The following is a 21,267-nucleotide window of genomic DNA, read 5'->3' on the forward strand; positions in this document are numbered from 1 at the left end:
ATGTAAGCATGCATTTTAGCAGTTGAAGTAGTATTTAGTCAATGCTCCATTGTCATCGACGCCTCGAGAATGAGATAAATTGTACTTATACTTAGCCATATCTCAATGGGCAACGAGTACAGTTATAGTAAGGGAATAGGCGGGGATTCAATACCTTGTATACTACACCAGCAGGGCACTGCTTGATCCAGAGACAAGATACCCGAAGATGGAAAAGTAGGTGTTAGTGTTGGTCATGGCTGCTCAGAAACTAACGTCGTACTTCCAAGAATATCCAATAATTGTGATGACTTACTAGCCACTTAGACAGGTGCTGCATAACCTTAAGCTTCTGGACGATTGGTTAAATGGTCGGTGGGGCTGAGTGAGTTTGACATCAGCTATCTACCAGAACATCAATCAAGGCTCAAGCCTTAGTAGATTTCGTGTTCGAATGTACTGAAGCAAACTAAGATTCAGGTGGTGGTAGTGGAGCAAATAAGGAAGATGTTAACGAAATTTGGACAGTGATAGTGGATAGTTCCAGCGTGGAACAAGGAGCAAGTGCAGGTGTAATTTTGACTAGTCTAGAGAGTGTAAAGGTTTCTTACGCAGTAAGGTTCGAATTTAAAGCCACCAACAACCAGGCTGAGTATGAAGCCTTCATTGTAGGGTTGAAGCTAACACTACCACTGTGAGCAGAAAAAGTAAAGATTTGAACAGATTCCCAACTAGTGGCTAATCACCTCAACGAAAGCTTCCAAACAAATGATGAAAAGATGGAGCAGTATCTTAAATGTTCCAAGCGGACTATGACTAATTTCAAAGTAGTGAAAGTTGAGCAAATACCGAGGGCTGAAAACTTTCGAGCAGATATCTTGGCAATAATGGTGGCAACTTCAGATAAGAAGATACCCCAGTCAGTTCATGTGGAAGTCAAAGCTTTTAAAAGATCAGAAGTGATATGTTTAAAGATCGGAACGTCATAGATCATTTCAATAACCTCATATATCTGATATGGGACTTTGCCTAGAGATAAAAGACAAGCAAGGAAGCTTAAGTGTCAAGCGAATAGATATACCTTGATCGATGGGGTGTTGAACCAACGAGGATATACCTTGTCTCTTCTATGACGTCTTACTAATGAGGAAATAGATTATGTTCTAAGGGAAATACACGAGGGGATTTATGGAAACCACTCTGGTATGAGGTCTTTGGCTTTCAATGCATTAAGACAAGAGTATTTTTTGCCAACAATGCATCAGGACGCGCAAGAAAAAACTAGAAGTTGTAAGAACTGTCAAAGTTTTGCGAATGTTCCTACTCAACCGCTAGAAAATCTTGCTTCAATGACTTTGCTGTGGCCATTTGCTCAATAGAGAGTAGACCTCATTGGACCATTGCCAAAAAATCGAGGGCGCTGCGTATGCTATTGTCACAGTAGATTACTTCACGAAGTAGGTTGAAGTTAAAGTTTTGAGCAGCATCACTGAGAAGAAAACAACTGATTTTATTTGGAGAAATATTGTGTGCAGATATAGGATCACCTCCACTCTCATTACGGATAATGGCAAACAGTTTGCTAACTACAGCTTCAGGGAATTTTGCAAGAACTTAATAACTGAGCTGAAATTTTGCTCACTAGCTCATCCGCAGACAAACAGACAAGTAGAGGCTGCGAACAAGACTATAAAGAAGCTGTTGAAAACCAGACTTGGCGAAAAGAAAGGAATTTGGGTTGATGAACTACCTGGTGTGCTTTGGCCCTACAGAACCACTCACAAGACCGCCATAGGAGAAAACCCCTTTGCATTGGCTTTTGAGCATGAGGCCGTTGTTCCAGTAGAGATTGGGATGGGCACACACCGTACAGAATATTTCGATGAAGAGAAAAATAAAGAGTAGATGAGTTTGAACATAGATCTACTAACAGAGAAAATAGAGTTAGCCTCGAGGAGAGCAACAGAGTATTAGCGGAGGGTTACTCATTATTACAACCAAAATGTTAGGATACGACAATTCAAGACAAGTGCTTCGGTACTCAGGAGGGTAAACCAGAGCACGAGAGATCCAAACCATGATGTATTTGGTCTTAATTGGGAGGGGTCATACAGAGTTTTACGAGCAACAGGACCAGTGGCATACAAGTTAGCTCATGTGGATAGTCAAGAGATCAAGAAATCTTGGAATGTTAAGCACCTAAGGAAGTATTTTCAGTAAGCCATTTTGTAAGAATCTCATTAGCAATTTAAATTATTTGTAATTTGTTTCTTGTGAAAAAAAAAATTATGAGGAAATAATATTTCTTAAACCATTCTCTCAATTCACAATAAGAAATTGCTAAATTAAAAGGTTCAAAGTCTCTAAACCCATGATCTGAGATAAGAATCAAAGACTACTTGTAGTGTTCGAGCAGACATCATAAAAATAGCATGATAGACACAAGGCCTAAAGTGTTAAAGCCTGCTCGAGGCGAGGTAAAGGTCAGAAGTCTTTTCGCGTAAGCTCGATCGACCACAGTCTAGCAAGTACCTAATTTAAATAAAAATAAGTGTTGTGAGGAGACCGAGGGTCTTAAAGCTTATACAAAGCAAGACAGGTCAAAGCTTGCTCAAACGAACCCAACTAGTTAGCTTGATCAGGTAAAAATCGAGCAGAAAAATTTATGTGTAAAAAATATTATCTAAGTAAAAACCCGGCCCTAGGGCCTATTCGAGATGGATCAAAGGCAAAAATTGTCAGAAGCAATGTTTTAACGAATAAAAATTTGAAATGGGCAATAATTTATTTAATAAAATGGTAAATAAAACAAAAGCCTTTCGACGGGAGTCTATTGTTGAAGGTACAATCAAAACAAACTTTATGGAGCTTTCGCAGGAAGATCTGCTTTTGCCCCATGGGGTTTCTCAGCACCAGATGGGGCTGTGTCAATACTAATCTGAGGAGGAGCTACATCAGTAGTGGACTGAAGAAGAGCCACATCAATAATGGTCTGAGGAAGAGGCTTTGTCTCTCCACTTCCCATATTCTGCTCATACATATAAACGCTAACACCAGCTTCAAGTTTGCTCATATCCAACTCCGGATATTCCTTCTTTAGCAAGAACATAATACAATCATAGCAAAATGATAGCCCTGAGTTATACTCATCGATATTTTGTTTTTCCAAGGAATCAATTATGCTTTGAAGGCAGCGTGTTTCTGCTTCAAGATGTTGCTCGAAAGTAACTGAAACATAAAAAGCATATCAGAAAAACAGCAAAAATTAAGGGAGATATAATGGATAGCGAGTAATCTGGAGTGCAAAAGTGAAAAGGAACGCAAATTTCTCCTCTAGATGTAGAATTTACTTGACCCCAATTACCCCTAGCAAAGAAAAACTTGTTCTTCAAGTTACCCCCTAAAGTAGGGAGATCAACAATGGGTTTTCTTTGCTTTGAGCTGCTTATGAAGTAGTACTAGCCAGCATCTTTTGGGTTGCTCCTCAGTAAGTACAGATTCTTTATTTCTTCCACAGAGGGCTCACCCATTTTGCACCTCTGATAAAGAACATACAACCCAGAGAGAACACTTCATCTATTGAGGTTAAGTTGACTAGGAGACATGTTTAATCTTTCCAATATCTTGGCAAAATAAGGCTGGAAAGGTAATCTAACCCCGAGTTTTAAACATTCTAAGTAAATGGTGACATATCCCTTTGGAGTTCAACTAAGGGTATTAAATTTACTAGGTATCCTTAGTTCAACATCATCTGGAATGCCGTATACTGCTCTAAGGCTTTCCAATTCCTCTTGGGTGGTCTCGCAATTCATAAAGTCAATAGGATAAGACTCAGCTTCAACCCTGCAACTAGTTTTGGCTTTCTTTGCCGGCCAAGATTCCTCAGAGGAACTCCCTTCACTAGCCTCATCCTCACCAGCACTTAAGTGTTGTACTAGTACCGAGATTTTCACCAAAACTAGTTTCTTCCCTATCAACCCTTTCATACGGACTATCTTTCATAAATGAAGAAGAGATTTCTGGGGACATTTTCTTAGGAATCCCTCTAAACCTAGATAAACCAGACTCTTCTATGGGAGTTTATAGATTAGGGTTTTGTCTCCTAGACCGATCAAGCAATGCACTCAGTTCCTCTCCACTATCAAGGCTTATTGTCGTGTGATTTCCTTTAGGCATTGTAACAAAAAGAACCAAAAACTCAAACAAAATGGAAAAACAGTGACACACAAAATAACCAAGTGAGATTAGGGCAATGAGTTTGGGAAAGAATACCTGGAAATAAGATGTTTCGTGTTTGTTGTTCAATGTTTCATGTAATAATTTTTCAAATACCCCGAAATTTTTCTCTTTTGCTCCGGTTTCATGTTTACGTTCCGAGTTTCATGTTTACTGTTTTACGTTTCATGTTTGATGTTGTGTGTTCAATGTTACCGAGGTACTCATATTTTATGTTCGCGGTTGAATATTTTAAGTAACGTATTTCATATTTATTGTTCAATGTTTTATGTAATAATTTTTAAATACCTTAAAATTTTTTATTTTGCCCCCGTTTCATGTTTATGGTTCATGTTTTATGTTTCAAGTTCGGAATTTCATATTTGATGTTTATGTTTATTGTTACGGAGGTACTCATTGTTACATATTTTAAGTAATGTGTTTTAAATTTGCTATTCAATGTTTTAGATAATTATTTTTCAAACACCCGAAAATTTTTAATCCACCATTTTGTAAAGTGACTTTAACATAAGCATTAGAAGAATATTAAGGGATTTAACAACACTCATTGTACGAATACTATTTATTTAGTCTTAAATCTAACCGTTTCACTTGAATTTCGTGCACCGATTTTAATCTTTCAATGGTCATACCTTAGACTACAAGTGTTCGTTTTAGACATTCAATAATATTATTTTGTTAACATTTTTCTTCTAATTTTTTATAAATATAATCACTTTCGAAGTATTTGTATGATGAATAAATGTAACCAACAAAATAATAATATTCCAATCCAAATTTGCTTTTAAGTGTTTTAAATCTTTCGTTTGGTTGGAGAACTATCAAAGCCTCTTAGTGTGTTATATTTAATTTTAATCTTTGAAATATAGCACTCGCTTTTTATTAAAGAAAAGTATGATTGAATATATAAATATTTAGTTTTTGGTTGTTAATTATTATATCAATAATCCTAATTGTTTTAATTTTTTGTAATTATTTTTGAAAATCTAGTTAAGCAATGTATGCCTTCAATTTGTTGATTAAGGCTTGAAAAAGTAGTAAACCCAATGAATGACTTCCAACTAAGTTGTAGTGGAAATTGAAATTTTTCACATTTGAGTGAAATTTATGAAAGTGAACCATTAAAGTGAAGAAATAAGTCTGCTAAAGCAAAATATGACTTAACTATTAAGTTTGATTAAAAAAAAAACTAAAAATGAGTAAAATATTAATAGTTGCAATAAGTGGCCTCACAAACAAATTCGGAAGAGCTCTTATATTCTACTGGCACTTTTTATAGCCAAAATCTCCACTATAAATAACCTTGCAACCATTTTTAATTCTATTAATTCCCACACAAATTTATAGGCTTATTTTCCCATCCGCTAAATCAATTTAATCAATTTATTTTTTTTAGTAATTATAGGAAACACAATTTAATGAAAATAAATCAAATTAACTATTCCTATATCAAACATAATAGTTTCTACATATTATAAAAATCCACCAAAATCTAGTACATTACACTAAGGGTGCGTTTGGCACACTGTATTGTATTATACTGTATTGTATTATTTTAATGCTGGTGTATTGTATTATGCTGTATTGCATTAGCACTGTATTATAATAATATTGTACAATGTTTGGTGCTACACTGTACTGTATTATTTTTTTATGATTAATTTAAATTAAATATTATATTATATTAATATTTTATATTATATTAATATATTTAAATTGTATTAATATTTTATATTATTTATATTATTATTAATTTTAAATTAATATTATTCAAATTTATTCAAATTTAAATATTTATTATTAGTTATAATAAATTATAAATTTATGAATAAATTATAATGTAAAATATTAATTTATTAATAAATTAATATTATTCAAATTTATTGAACACTAGGGTTTCAAATATACAAACTGATATTTATAGTATCTTTGAAATTCTTATTGATATAAATACATGTACTGTTAAAATTGAATCATTTATTGATTTATTATATGTTAAAGTTGATGTACAATAGACACAATTCACTTGACATATTAAATTCTTTGTCCACAGCAAATTCCAAGAAAATAATAAACCTAATAAGAATCTAAATAAACGTGCTTCACTATAATTAGTAACCAAGATATTAACTTAGTTACAAAACTCATATATCTCTATCTTAGGAGCATCTACATAGCATTTTCCCATGGATTATTCTTCTTCCCAATATTAATTTTGCCCCAATAAGTAGTCTTTGTGATGTTGCTTCTCTTTTTATTGGAAAAAAAAACCTTCAAGCATGTCTTCTAAGATCTGGTTCAGCTTCTCTTCACTTATTCTTTCCCTTGCAAGCTGCAATCTTAAGGCTTCTCTTCACCTGTAAAATTAATGTTGAATATTAGAATAAGAACAGTTATGCTATATCCATAAATAATGTCAAATATCATCCCTTACCATGCGGGCTCTCTTCAGCAGCAACAGCACCGCCATTTACAGTGATGCTACTAACCTCAACAACTTCACTATTGCAGCAACAATAGCAACACCAGCTTCAGCATCTTCAGCAATCACTCCATCTCCATCTCCATGGTTTGTTGGAGAGCAAACCATCTGTGCCATCTTGGTTTCATCATCAGCCACCAACTCAGGCTTCCCTTGAATCACCAAGAGTTGGAAAAGTGAAACATTGGGAAAAAGAAAAAAAAAAGTAACTGACTGTTCGAGCAGCAATCATCTTCTTCCTGCAAGAATCAGCCATGATTTTCTTTTCTTTTTTTTTGAAAAATTCAAATCACCAATATTTTTACATTCTTCTCCAAATTCTTAACATTCACCTCATTCCCACAACAATTGCTAGAAAACAGAACACAAACATTCAAACCAACAAACAAGCCAACAAATTAAAAAAAAAAATGCCCATCTCCTAAATTCATCAATTCAACACCACAATCTCCATTACCCTCTTAATCACTCTCTCTCACATCAACGCCTCTACACTTCCAGATTTCATGAAAATGATTTCAATAGATTATTATTATTATTATTATTTATTTATTTATTTGGCTTTATAGAGCCATCAACTAAAACACTTGAATACCTAAATGGAAAAATGAAATCTGCACGTGAATCCGTTCGAATCTCGCCGTAGCACCACCGCCGCACCACGCTGTTGTTCGAATTCAAATGACACCGTCGCTCCAATCAAAGATTCAGATGCTGCGGCTGCACCACTCATTTAATGATTCACGCTGCACGACGGCTGGGCTTGGCCGCACTGACAAGGCGTTTGCTATGTTTGGCTCTTGAGAAATTGAAGGAGAATGGAGGAAAATCAGTGAATAGATGAGTGAGTTTGAGAGAAAAGTATTGTTTTGGGTTTTGAGAAGAGAAATTTTGTTTTCGTGGCTGAGGATCGTGTTTGGAAGAAGAAAATATTTTATTTCTCTTTTCGAATGCAATGCGGCCTAATTACGACTCCCCCACGGGTTTATTTTTTGCGGCGTTTGGTGTATTATAATGAGGTTTAATACAAAGTTAACTTTTTGCCAAACATGATGTTGTATTGATTTAATACAATACAGAGCTTTAATGTGGCGTAATGCTGAGTGCCAAACACACCCTAAGTGCATCATACAATCTTATTACAAGTATCATCTCCGGAAAAAAGTAGATTGATATATTGCATAAATTTACGGCAAATAAAAAGAGGCAGAAAGGTAAGTAGTTTTAAAGTAAAAGCTCAGCACAACTTATTAACAACGTATTTATCTTCTTCAGAGGCACTAAGAAATTCATCCACTGCCCAAGTTTTTCCAACTGTCGTCATGGCAACACCATCCATGCTTATAAAAACAGCAGCAAGTTTTGCAATAGTTATCGAGTCCTGTCCAAGGAGAGCTCCAAAGAAAAGCACAAATAGAGAAATGGGTTTGCTGAGTTATTGGAAACCTTTACCCCTGGAGAAAACAGAGCAATTTTCCATTTAATGATTGTATTCAACTGTTTATTAGATACTTAAATCATCATAATCGCCAATTTTTTATCCTTTCTTTTAGCCTTAAGTCATGCTAAAGTGAATTTATATTGACCAAAGAATGTTCAACCATCTATTAGATACTTGCATCATCATAATCGCTCCAAGAACTCTAGTATTCAGTATTTGCAATAAAACAACTCAAAGATTAAGTCACTATAACAAAAACACTAAGTGACCTCTTCAAGACATCATTTTTTATCCACTTGTCTTTAACTCTCAACTCCAGATTCTTCACAAACTTATTCCAAAATTTGGGCATCACTTCACATTTATACACAAAAACAATCTGGCCCTTTTTTTTCTAATAAACATAAGCTCATTTGAAAACACATTATGCAATTAATAAATAAGCAATTAAAAATTAAAAAAATAGAGTAAACTTTGAAGCTCATGCTTTACATCATTTCAGTACATGGCATAATAATGACAAATTTATGGCAAATTCCACTCAATCAGAATCCAAACAACTCAAAAAAATAAACCAATAGAGTACAAAATCTCATGACACAATCCAATTTCTCAGCAAGCAATCACAATTTAGCTAAAAATCAACCCCTTAATAAGAAATTTAATTTTGAAAACAAAAAGCTTTTAATCAAAACCTCTATTTAATACATATGTAAGACATAATTGAAATACATAAAGAAGAATCCTCGAGAAGATATGAAGAGAGATTACCTTCCCTTTTAAACTATTAAGCCGCCATTGTTAACTTGTTATATAGGCACCCAAAAAATCTCAAATCTGCAATATAAAACAATGAAAATGTCATTATCTTAAGGGACATGCAATACTTGAGCTTGAAATAGGTCTGAGAATTTTAATAGACATTTTATCGAACAGCTAACATGCATGTTGTAATATGCTATTTCTAAATCAAAGCGTGTATTAGATAAGGACAACATTGATTTTATTTATCATTGTACAAATTTTAATCCTCCATACCAAGAATGAACTAATTTTGTAGAAGTAAAATGTATTATGTTTCTGATTTAGTTATAGCTCGCGGCAACCTAAGCCAATTTAATAGCCTTTTTTAAGCCATTACATTGAATTTACAAAACCAATCCTTCAAACTTATTACATAAAAGGACTTATCTAGTTACAATCAATATTAACCTAAATCCATTCCCTTAAAACAATGAAAATTACTTTACATCAAAATCAAAATGGCAAAAACAGTTCAGGACTTTAAACACACTATTCTGAGTTCCCATTCCAATATACATATTACTTATAAACAATAAAAAGTTCCCATTAAAAAATGTTATTATAATTTTACTCAAATCATCATATGCAGCTCATGCAAAGAAAGATGGCAAAATTGAGGAAATAAAAAGGTTTTGTGGAAACCAACAAACAAAACTAAAGAATCAAATAAAAAGGGGAAAAAAACGATAAATGATTCCCAAATTAATAATTTAGTTCACATCTCTAATTGAAAGCAAGGAACAAAGAATTATACAAGAATCATTGATACCAAGTTTACTAGATAACAAGACAATATATCATATACACTGCTGCTTCAGTTTCCAGAAATAAAGGAAAATTCTGATTACCAGTCATGTTTAACTTTAGCTTGGTCACAGCAGTAAGAGCACAACCAAAATCATTAGAACAAGGGACATATAAACTGGCAAAAGAAATGTCTAATCCAGAAGAAACGTTGAAACCAAAACACTGAAATTGCAACCTTGGCCATACTCACTGCAGCAGCCACATGCCTAATTGCATATGCCACAACAACCTATGCGCCACAAAATTAACAACGCACACCAAATTAACTGCAAATAAAAGCCAAATCATTGACCCCTTTTTTTTTCCAAAAAAAAGGAGTCGCATAAAGGCAGGAAAATAATTTTAAATGAATTTAACATAGCAACTACTTTCATTACTGAGATCAAGAGAAATAAAAGCTGTCAATCTAAAAATTAGAAATTTTAATTAGTTTTTCCTGAAAATCAAAATCTAAAACAACAGAAAACTTTTTTTTTTCTTATCTTCACTTTCTCAGCAACCAAACAAACTTGTACTCATCATCAAAACCAACATAAACCCTAAAAAAAAAAACATTATTTTCTTAAAATTTCCTCACTTTTCTTATAAACCAAACAAAACCCATCACAGTACTTACGGGAAACAAAATTTCATAAACTGTTGCATGTATTCCTGAAGGGGCTGAGGGCGCTGTGCTTGTGCCGCCGTTGATCATTGTCAACGAAGAAGATCAGCCCGTCCTTCTGCCTTCGTTGATCGTTGCCGACGGTGGAGATCAGCCCGTCCTTGTGCCGCTGTTGATCATTGCCTAGGAACTCCTTCAGCCCTCGCCGTTGATGGCCGTGGTGAGGCGTGTGGTGAGGGAGTGGTGAGGCGTTTGGCGTGTGTGAGGTAAGTGAGTGAGTGGTGGGGTTTTTTTTTTTTTTTTGTTTATTTCAATTTTATAAGTTTGTTCTTTCAAAGTTTTTTAATCATTTAATAATTAAACAAATCTCAGCTATTGGATCCACTCTATTCAATCCAACGGTAATTTTTTATTTACTGTAGCTATACCCTTTAACGGGTTGCCTTATTTTTTTCTGCTTTTATTCATTTTTTCTCTCTTTTTTTTTTAATTAAAACTACAACCCTTGGATTCAAACAAGCTGAATCCAACGGCTCAAAGGCCGCCCCTGCACCATACAGGGATTTTATGCTCTGCATGGTAGCCGTGTCCTTAACATTATTATATGTTGTACTTATCCGTTATTTTCTTCGTGGGCCGTTTTATAATATAAAATCTCATGTGACTTTGCGTTACGAAAGGAAACCCGACCACGTATGTCTATTTTCATCCCTAAAGAGTGAAAAATGATACTGGAAAAATAAACATCAAACTCATTTAGGGTCAGTTTGGGGGCTCTGTCTACGATGCCCCTGGGGCACGAAACCCCCTTATTTTGTCAAGTAGTGACGTAGTCGTTAGATGAAAAAGAGCAAAATCGGACGTGTAAGGAGTGGGCACGCAGCAGTTTAAGGAAACCGGGAGAGGCGGTCATTAGAAATGAACTATTCATGTTGCAATTATTGTGTTAAACGAAACAAGAAAAAGTTGGCGTGTATAACAAAAAATAGTCTTGAGGGAACAAGTATTTGTAGTAGCAAGCATATATAAAAGGGTGATTAAAAATTACGTTGTGAACAAGTCAATTGTGGCCGGAGGCATGTGAAAGTAATACTACAGCAATGAAGAAGATAATGAGATTAACTAATGTTAATTATAGTAGTAATGAGTTAATGAAAAACATTGTTAACTATCAGCGAAATGGAGTAGACGGTTAAGACGCGGAGGAGGAAACGACCAACATCAGTAAAATAGATTCTTTGATTAAGGAATAACCTATGTTAGAACGGAAGCAATATGATCAAGTAGAAGGCAGCAAGTTAACAGCAAAGTTGAGCAACATTTAAACTGGAAGCGAGCATACTTGAAATAAAATAAATAGTGCCAGAAACAGAAATGGAAGGGAGAAATGGATCAGGGATGTTGAATGTAGAAGGAACAAATATGAAATAGGGAGAAGATAATTGTATTGTAGGTGCTAGGAGGCGGAGAAAAAAATATAAGCTGCAATGTGGACATAAGAGATAGAGTACATAAGTTGGAAACATATAATCGTGAAACTTGCACAATGTTGTAGTATGTTAACAACATCTATTAATTGATAGCAAAACACAGTTACAGTAGATGAAATTTTACAATAACTAAATATAGGAGCACACAAAATGTGGATAAGTTTCGTGGTTGGTGGAGTTCGTTTGATGGCGGTCATTAAAATGAAATAGACAGATAAGTTTAATTTTCAAGCATTGGAAGAAATGTAAGGTGGCCAATTGTGGAGGACACAGCAGACCGTAGGTATCAAAATGCCATGTCCCTCGAGAGTCATGGCTACAGGCCTGCAACATGAGTAAAGGAAACCATTAAATGAGAATTCAAGTAAGAATGACAATGTAACTAACTTGCTTATATCAAAGCAAGAGCTCGTACAGGCATATGTAACAAATTCATGTGGAGTTGAATGTTGAAATGCATAGGGTGAATGAAATATTAACAACAATCGTGGAGGAAGTGCATGTTAGCAATTAATGAGCAGGTAATGTGGTGGAACGATTTATCATATCCCTAAGAGATTTGTCGTGAAGGTGAAAATATTAATTCATTCTATATGAGAAGACAAATGTACGAATAGCGGAGACAAATAGTAGAAGTAGAATTTACATGAGATATGAATTGCTGAAGCTCATGTGCAAGGCTTGTGATGGAGAAAATGGTGTGAAATAAATGTAGGATATGTAGTGAAAACTGCATAAAAGTAAGTACAAGATGCAGAGAAGTAAATGAAATATCCTCGGTCGCAGTGATCATATTTGGTATATAGTTAGCAATCCACGAGCACATACCAATGTTGAGCTGGGATATGATAAATATGATAATATCCAAGTAATGAATGTAAGGTTATTAATTTTGTGCGCACATGAAAGCTGGGTTGAAAATAATACGAACTATAACTATTTAAAACGAAATTGTTCCAATGGCTGCCTCAATAACTTGAAAAGTCGATTGATATCCCTAAAAATTGGACTTCATAGTTAAAAAAAATAAAAAGAAAAAGAAAGACTTACTTATTGAATCTTCATCACTGCTGCTTGATGGTAGTCGCAAGAAGTTTTGTCCAACAGCAAGAGATGTGGCCGAACGTGGACTGATATGAAACAGTTAAAAAATGTGAAATAGTTAACTGAAAAGGTTGTTTTCATAATAATTTTGAGAGAAATGCACAGTGTGGATAATATATATTACAAGAAACATGGAAATTTGACCTATTTTGTATGAGGAATACGGTAAGGCGTGTCTTCTACAATTGTGGCATTTGCACGAGGAGGAAGGAGCAAAACAACAGAAACGTGGGACATCCATGTAAATTCTTTTGGCAGTGCATTCATCCCCAGTCCATAAGTATCCCTATATTGAGAGATTGTCTGCATTTTGTGAACAAAGTCATCGATATTTTCTGCCTTCTGTAGAATGCACTTGCATGCGTGTGGGCATGGAACTCCTGACTTCTGCCAGAAGCCACAACTGCAAAGCTTTCTTTGCATGTCGACCTCGTACACAATGGAAACAGAATCCGTAACACCTGTAATTGTCCCATTATTATTTTGCACTGCCAGGTACCGGGTTTCAATAAGATGATGTTGAATTATCTTTGTGATTGTTGGGGTGATTCGTTGTCTAATCAACTGTTGTAGCTAATCTATCTAGAGCACATCTCGTTAGGAACTTTGCCTTCCCAATTTTTGACTTCCTTACTCGTTTCGCCTCACTTTTATACCGACACTTTTCCTCCGCTGGCAAATTCTTATACGTGGATCCAATTTCTTTTCGAATCTACAATGCAATCATGGTAACCCAATTGAACCCACTACACATTAATCCGGTAGCAATTACCATTTCTCTATTTCTACAATGCTAATTAACTAACCTCTTTTGTAATGCATGTCACTCCATCTTTTGCCTTCATCTGACGCACAACTTCACCACTGCAATATCATCGTATCACAACCAAAATAATTAGTCAAAACCTATACTTACCACTCGACTGTTACTAAGTTATGATAATTTATTGATTTTTCCATTAACATAGCTTACAAATATCTTATGAACCCATTGCAGCACTGCCTTTTTCTTCCCCCATCAATGATTGCATCATCACCAACCACTTCAGTCCCTCCTTTAATCTCACATTCCTTTCGCTTATTTCTCCCCACCACCTTCATTCCTGAATTTCAGTAACACTGCCATTTCTTACCATCAAAATTTGTTTTATATCAACATATAAATACATTTCTAATGCATAACACAAATACATATCAATTACATTAGCATCCCCAAACGAAACTAACAAAAACATTTCATATAAACTCCATGAAAAAGATATACAAATTCAGTTAGTGCATGTACCATTACCCCCATGTCATCAGCTTACTTCATGCTTCTCATTCACATCATTTAAATATTTGCTGCAATTTCACTTTTCATGTTACTAATTTTCCATGCATGTTCAATGTAAACTTAATAACACCCACGCTACTGTGGAATTCTATGTCATACATTGGGTACTCATTGCTTATACTTACAAACATATAATACTAATCAGGTAATTAATCCCTTTACAATGATACAAATGCAAACTTTTATTATCTAAATTTAAATAATTCAGTAGGATTGACAATTAACATGTCACATGTCTGGTGCTTCTATGAAATTCTATTCGAATGCATTGTCATGACTAAGTTAAAGAAAGGCAAAGCAAATGCTGGCAACACACTCAAGTTACAGAGCATAACACCAACCTTCTCCTTCATCCTACTACTTTAAATAGACCACATTGAACTGCTGCTAAATAATCCCCAAATCATTTCGATAATTATTGGCCGAAACCCTTCTAATTTTCAATCTCTGTACGGCATAAATTTTGGAACCATGTATATGCACAACACTTCATTTATTCAACTGGGTTCAATTTCTCCACTCAACCACCAACCGCGTTGTGCAGGACATATCCTTAATTTAAATTTAAATTTTTTGCGCTCTACTCCCAAAAGATAGCTTATCCAAACGAAACGTTCAATTTCCACCATCCACTTTTATCACCGACAAATGATTCATATCTCTAATCTCATATTCAAATTACACTGACCTTAAATTTTGCTAACCCAATCCCTTCTGCCTCGTTCAATACTGCCACGACAAGCTGCAAGTCACCAAAAGCCAATTCAAAAATCGCACACGCAAGCGCTGCCGCAGCCGCAGTTACACCTTGCCCACTTCAATTTCCTTGCGTTCGAGATACCGCAGTCATTGCCCAAAATGGCCAGTAAGGGTTTACAGACCCTAAAACTAATTTCGAACGAACAAGCTGGAAGAAACTGGTTTCGACGGTTGTCCACTGTTATTGACTTTTACCCCTTTCAAACCCCATCCGTTGGATTAAATTATTTATAATCTAACGGTTACATGCGATACTGACAAAAAAAGGGGGTATCATGCCCCCTTGGGCATGGTAGCTGGACCCCAGTTTGGGAGTGCTTCGAGAAGCATCCTCGTCTTGGTTGTTGTATAAATTACAAATGGATTTGATTGGATGAACGTTTATTTTGTATTTTCTTTTAATTTCTTAATTTTGAGTTAAGTTCTAGTGTCATTGTTATTTTCTAATTTAATTTTGACAACCGATGGCATATGTCAATAATTATAATAATTTCTTATCACTTTCTTATTTAACTTAAATTTTAATTATGTTAGGGTACATTCTTGCCTTTCCCCAAATATATATATATATATATATATATATAGATAGATAGATAACAGAAATTATGATTTTAAATGGTTGATTCAGTTTTCAAAGATTGAATAATAATCTTTGTCATCAGCTTGCAGGTCGACCAGAGGACGGTTTTTTTGATCTCCTGGACATGATCAATTAATTTATAAAGATTTATCAGCTTGATTGGCCCAGCAAATGTAATTAATGCAAAAGCCAAGTAGATATATATTTGTAGCTTTGATTTTGTGCATTGGGAGATTCCGGGTCATTGACTATGATTTATGTTAGTAAGAATACAAAAATTTGGCTGGCTTTTTTTCCTTTTTTTTCCCGGTTATTGAGTTAAATGGTTAGGAATGCCCTTTCTTCACTATTTCTCTTCTTTACTTGTTTTTTTTTTATTTGTTTTTTTTTTTTATGACATGAGACTATTGCTCAAATTACAACTCATATTACATGAGAATATAACTGATACGTACAATCATATATATATATACTGAGGCCTGTTGACATTAATGCTGATATGGTACCGCTCAGATTTTTAACCCTCTCAAATATTCGAGGGACGTCAACTCCCAGCCTGGGAGAAAGACTGTCTTCACTCAAGCTCTGGGACTCCAAGAAAGGACATTTAAATTAAACCCTTACAATGCGTCTGCGGAGACTCGAACCACTTCCCTCACATTTGTGAGGGAGTGGCTCTCTAGCTACTTGGGCCAAGCCCAAGTGGTTAAATCTTCTCTACTTGTTTCAATTCACATACTACTTGTTTTGGTGAGGGGTTAGATTCTTCAAAAAAAAAAAAAAAAGAAGAAGAAAAACGCATAATTATAATATAGATGAAAACACGCAATACAATGAAATTTTAACACGTTAACCTTCTGGCCGGAATGTTGGATGTGTAAGAGACCTGATGATTTAAATATATATCTGAGTTATCTGGGGATAAATTGAGACTTTACTTACAAATAATATAAATTTCACACAGATATGCAGTTTGATATCAAAGACCAAGAGTACTTATCAATAATTTTCTACTAGGGATAGATCATTTAACAAGCCCTCTTCGGTCGAGTTTGTTCGAATACAAGTACAGCCTACATCATTTAACTCATTAGTCGAGATATTATCGATAGTTTTCTCTAAGATTGAGTTCCAGAGCCCTCTCTAGTTGAGTCTATTCCAGTAAAATTACAGTCTACATCATGCCATTAACACCTCAGTTGTGTTTGTTCTCAATTTTGGTGGATAAAAACTAAAAAAGGAAAAAAAACGTTTAAAATCTCAGTCGTTGCTTAATAGTCAATTTAAGAGTGCTAATCAAATAGTGCGTACTTCTTGCAACGTTATAAATGGCTCTGTCACAACCCCTACCACCACCCCATAGCCTCACACACACATACGTACAATCACTGCCATCTCTCAGCTATGTGGTACTCAATCCTCCTCTTCCTCCCCGTCCTCCTCCTCTTCTTTCGCCGCCATTATTATTCTCGCAACCCTAAAAAGCCTAACTTGCCGCCGGGTCCAAAGCCATGGCCAATCATCGGAAACCTCAACCTCATCGGCCCTCTCCCTCACATTTCCATCCACTCTCTCTCACGAAAATACGGGCCCCTCATGCACCTCAAATTCGGATTCGACTCCGTGGTTGTTGGCTCTTCAGTTGAAGTAGCAGAGCTTTTGCTCAAGACTCACGATCTCAGCTTTTCTTCCAGGCCACAACTTCTTGCTGGCAAATACTTAACCTACGATTACACTGGCATGGGCACTGCACCATACAGTCCATACTGGCGCCAAGCTCGTAAAATCTGCGTAATGGAGCTTCTCAGCCCAAAACGCTTGGATCAATTTGAGTACATGAGGGTAGAGGAAAGAAAACTGTTTCTCCATGACATGTTCAAGTCGTGTTCCAAGCCTGTTCAATTGAAAGATCGCCTCTACATGCTCAATCTCTCCACGATGAGCCGGATGGTGTTGGGGAAAAGGTACACGGAAGAAGATGAAAACAACATTGTGACTCCAAAGGAGTTCACGGAAATGCTTGAGGAATTGTTCTTGGTGCATGGTACTTTAGATATAGGGGACGCAATTCCATGGCTTGCTCCATTGGATTTACAAGGGCATGTTAAGAGAATGAAGGATGTGAACAGGAAGCTTGATAGATTTTATGAGCAGATCTTGGATGAGCGATATGCTAGGAAGAAATCGGGTAAGGACCAAGGGGTTAATGATATGGTTGATGTTCTAGTGCAGTTTGCGGATGATCCTACTCTGGAAGTTAAGATTGAAAGACATCAGCTTAAGGCCATAATCCAGGTAAATTTAACCAGTAAATTAATCTCTTGAAATGGTATAATAATATGTTTGGGATTCGATCCCCACTCATATATACAGATAAATCTAGCAGGGGGTTTGATTTTCATTCGTGCGGTAGTTTTCTTTCTTTCTTTTCTTTTTTTTAAGGGTATGACTTAATAGTAGTTTTTCAGGTATAATATACTAACTACATGTGTACAAAGATATATGAAAAGGAATTTGAGTTTTAATGATCCAGTGGAGTAGTTTTCAAGTAATTCGTTTTTTTTTTGGGTTGTCCCAAAAACCCAAAAAAAAAAATGATGGATACATCTGTAAAATTATAAAAAAAAAAATGAAATGAAGCTCCTTGTATGATGACTTAGGATAGGGATCGTAATCCGATCATGATTTAACCAATAGTTCTCCTTGTCGGTCACTTATATATCATTAAGCAAAGAAAGAAGAGACAAAGAGAGGAAAAATAAAATAAATAAATAACAAGAGGGTTCTGATCCAACGATTTAACCGATAACTGTCCAACAAAATAAAATATGACTAACAAAAAATTGTAAAGAAATTTGGTGTCTGTGATTTAAGCTATAATTGTCAAAGAAAGTAAACATCATGAATACAACTATAATTGTCAAAGAAAGTAAACATCATGATTTGTATTTTTATTTTGAATTGTAGGACCTATTAACTGCTGGAACTGACACCTCGGCACTCAACGTAGAATGGGCAATGTCATTGCTCTTGAAAAACCCTGAAGCTATCCAAAAGGCAACTGAAGAACTGGACAGAGTAATCGGAAGAGACAGATGGGTACAAGAGAAAGACATTGTTAACCTTCCATACATACAAGCAATTGTCAAAGAAACGATGCGCCTCCACCCTGTGGTACCATTGCTTATTCCTAGAGTTGCCAGAGAAGATTGCAAAGTTGCTGGCTATGACCTTCTCAAAAACAGTCGTGTGCTTATAAATATATGGACAATAGGGAGAGATCCAACAATATGGGAGAAGCCTAATGAGTTTTGGCCGGATAGATTCATCGGAAAGGAGATTGACGTTAAAGGTCATGATTATGAGTTGTTGCCGTTTGGATCTGGGAGAAGGATGTGCCTTGGTTATGGTCTAGGGCTTAAGCTTGTTCAGTCAAGTTTGGCAAATCTTTTGCATGGTTTTGAATGGAAATTACCCGGTGATATGAAGAGACAAGATTTAGATATGGAGGAAAGGTTTGGTCTCACAACTTGTAAGAAAAACCCACTTGTTGTTGTCCCTACGAAACCTCGGCTTCCTCATCATCTTTACTCATAGGGATTATATTTTCCTCTTCATTTAAATATTTGTGTGGCCAATATTTGCATGGTTTCTCTCAATATCAAATAAAACAGCTGAGGTAAGTTCGTCATCTAACATTGTAAGGGTACAGCAGTTCAGTTGGCTACGAATGTGTTTTTCACTTGTGGTCATCTGAGTTCGAGTAAAAATAGAGACAATAAAAACTGGTATTTAGTTGGTGAGATTTCTCATTTCTATCGAAATCATGTCTCCAGTATTTAACATCTAGCAACGGAAGCAATGCAAGTGGTCAACAAATTGTATTGGAAATGTATGCTTTGTAAAGCATAATTACTTATTTTGTAATGAATAAATTTTCTAATTAATAAAATGATCGAGTTACGTTTCTTTCCCTTTTAGTATATATTGAGTAAACGATTATTCCCGTATGTGTCTCGTATTAATTTAAGCTAATCATTCACATGATGTAACAAAAATTTCCATCTTTTTTTCTACCTTTCCCTTTGTTTTTTTCTTTTTCTTGTCAAATATAGTATTTAATTCTCCCTCTCGTTAAAAAAAAATAATATAACTCCCTCTCTCATCATTCTATTATTCATCCTTCTCACTGACAAAAAAGACTCCTCAGCCAAACAGGCTACCAGCCCAGATGAGAGTAAATGTACAAAGGGTAGAGAGAGCGAGCCCCTGTAATTTTTAAATATTTCTTAAGATCTTTAATAAGATAAATATTTTTCATGTTGATCTTCAACGAAAATTTCTTATAATCTTTAATGAAATAAATAATATTCAGATTAGTATAAAATTATTTTTTATTGATTTTTTTCTTTTTTTTCCCTTTAGTTGGGGTCAAAATAAGCTCCTATCTTCGCCATTGAATAAATAATGTTGTGTAAAATAAAGATGTTGGTTTTACAAAAATTGTAAATTTTAACACTGTTAATAATTTTCAAAAGTATTTTGTACAAGATCATGTAGAAATTTTATATTTTTAAATGGGTGTCTTTCTTTTTCGCAGAAGAAAACCTTCACCTCTTTAATAGGGCATTTCGAAAGTGTTTCCGAGGTTTGATCAATTAATTAGCCAATATATATAAATCATTGAAAGAGAAACAAAATTGGCACTTTGCATGAAAATTAATTGTTATTGTCTTACCAGTTTGCTATCGGTTGTAACAATGTTGGCAAGATACAATGAAATTCTTTTATAGACTTGATTAAGGGCACTTGAAGAGTTATGATTATGCTAGCAATTAGCTAATGAACTAAGATTATGTATCCATGACTCTTTGTATTCACTTAAATCGAGAAAAAATTTATTAAGCTTTAAATATATTTATCTTAACGGGTTTTGACTATAAATAAGAATAATGTAAACTGCGGTGGCGTTTGTTTTTTTGTCTGAAATCTGAATAGACCTGAATTAGTCTGAATTCTGAATAAATCTGAATGTCTGAATCTGAATAATATGTTTGTTTTTTCGTCTGAATCTCGAAAAATAATTATTAAGTTGTTTGTTTTTTTCAACTTAAAAACTGAAAATGTGTACTTTTACATTTGTATCCTTATTAAATTTAAATGTCAAATAAATAATATATTAAATACCACAATATTTTAATATTTATAAGTAAAACTATATTCAAGTGAATACATAATGATTTTGAAATTTTAATATATAAAATATCATAAATTTCAAATTTTATCATATATAATATAAGAAAGAAAAAAACTAATAAGATGCTTGAAACAATTGATTTGCCATTTCATCTCGAAATTGTCACATGTAATTTTGATCTTCAATACTTGAGGAGTTGATACCAAAGTGAGGAGGGATTTCATGACGGCTAAAAAAATAATAATGAGATTATTATGTGGGGTAAATATCTACGGGTGAGTTTTGGGATAGACATGAAAAATAAATCATAAAGCAGGGATATTTTTTACATTAGAAAGTAATTGACTTAATTCAGATGTCTCTATTAAGTAAAAAGCCAAAAAAATTGGCTTATTTTATTAAGTCAAAATTATCTAAAAAGTCTCATTAAGTTATAAAAACAAACACC

At 34.6% G+C, this 21,267-nt stretch overlaps 3 protein-coding genes and 1 long non-coding RNA gene across 8 annotated transcripts; 2 read left to right on the plus strand and 2 right to left on the minus strand.

Moving 5' to 3' along the window:
- The first annotated feature begins 758 nt into the window (after positions 1 to 758).
- Positions 759 to 1,884, plus strand: LOC112096970. Its single transcript, XM_024181223.1, has 2 exons — positions 759 to 898; positions 1,515 to 1,884. Exons 1-2 carry the CDS (start codon positions 759 to 761, stop codon positions 1,882 to 1,884), a joined length of 510 nt encoding a protein of 169 aa, XP_024036991.1.
- Positions 1,885 to 7,848: 5,964 nt separating this feature from the next.
- Positions 7,849 to 10,670, minus strand: LOC18037721. 2 transcript variants are annotated; one of them, XR_002904665.1, is made up of 3 exons: positions 10,366 to 10,670; positions 8,910 to 8,975; positions 7,849 to 8,151 (listed from the first exon to the last, which is right to left on the minus strand). It is a non-coding gene; the product is annotated as an uncharacterized LOC18037721 (long non-coding RNA). The 2 variants fall into 2 exon arrangements; XR_002904666.1 differs by lacking the exon at positions 10,366 to 10,670 and adding an exon at positions 9,791 to 10,024 and having other exon boundaries at positions 7,928 to 8,151.
- A 1,208-nt stretch (positions 10,671 to 11,878) lies between these two features.
- On the minus strand, positions 11,879 to 15,340 carry LOC18037320. 4 transcript variants are annotated; one of them, XR_002904686.1, is made up of 6 exons: positions 14,972 to 15,340; positions 13,921 to 14,066; positions 13,754 to 13,811; positions 13,092 to 13,659; positions 12,894 to 12,973; positions 11,879 to 12,167 (listed from the first exon to the last, which is right to left on the minus strand). XR_002904686.1 is itself a non-coding variant. In XM_006427584.2 (4 exons), exons 1-3 carry the CDS (start codon positions 14,046 to 14,048, stop codon positions 13,504 to 13,506), a joined length of 342 nt encoding a protein of 113 aa, XP_006427647.2. In that variant the 5' UTR covers positions 14,049 to 14,050; the 3' UTR covers positions 11,879 to 12,167; positions 12,894 to 13,503. The 4 variants fall into 4 exon arrangements, 1 of the variants encoding a protein (XP_006427647.2); XR_002904685.1 differs by having other exon boundaries at positions 12,894 to 13,659; positions 13,921 to 14,050; XR_002904684.1 differs by having other exon boundaries at positions 12,894 to 13,659.
- A 1,248-nt stretch (positions 15,341 to 16,588) lies between these two features.
- LOC18035904 (cytochrome P450 71A1) lies at positions 16,589 to 19,490 on the plus strand. The gene is made up of 3 exons (XM_006427585.2): positions 16,589 to 16,614; positions 16,927 to 17,917; positions 18,590 to 19,490. Exons 1-3 carry the CDS (start codon positions 16,589 to 16,591, stop codon positions 19,217 to 19,219), a joined length of 1,647 nt encoding a protein of 548 aa, XP_006427648.2. The 3' UTR covers positions 19,220 to 19,490.
- The last annotated feature ends 1,777 nt before the right edge of the window (positions 19,491 to 21,267 follow it).

Source organism: Citrus clementina, unplaced genomic scaffold (genome assembly GCF_000493195.1).
Source record: "Citrus clementina cultivar Clemenules unplaced genomic scaffold, Citrus_clementina_v1.0 scaffold_7, whole genome shotgun sequence".
In the NCBI taxonomy this organism is placed as follows: domain Eukaryota; kingdom Viridiplantae; phylum Streptophyta; class Magnoliopsida; order Sapindales; family Rutaceae; genus Citrus; species Citrus x clementina.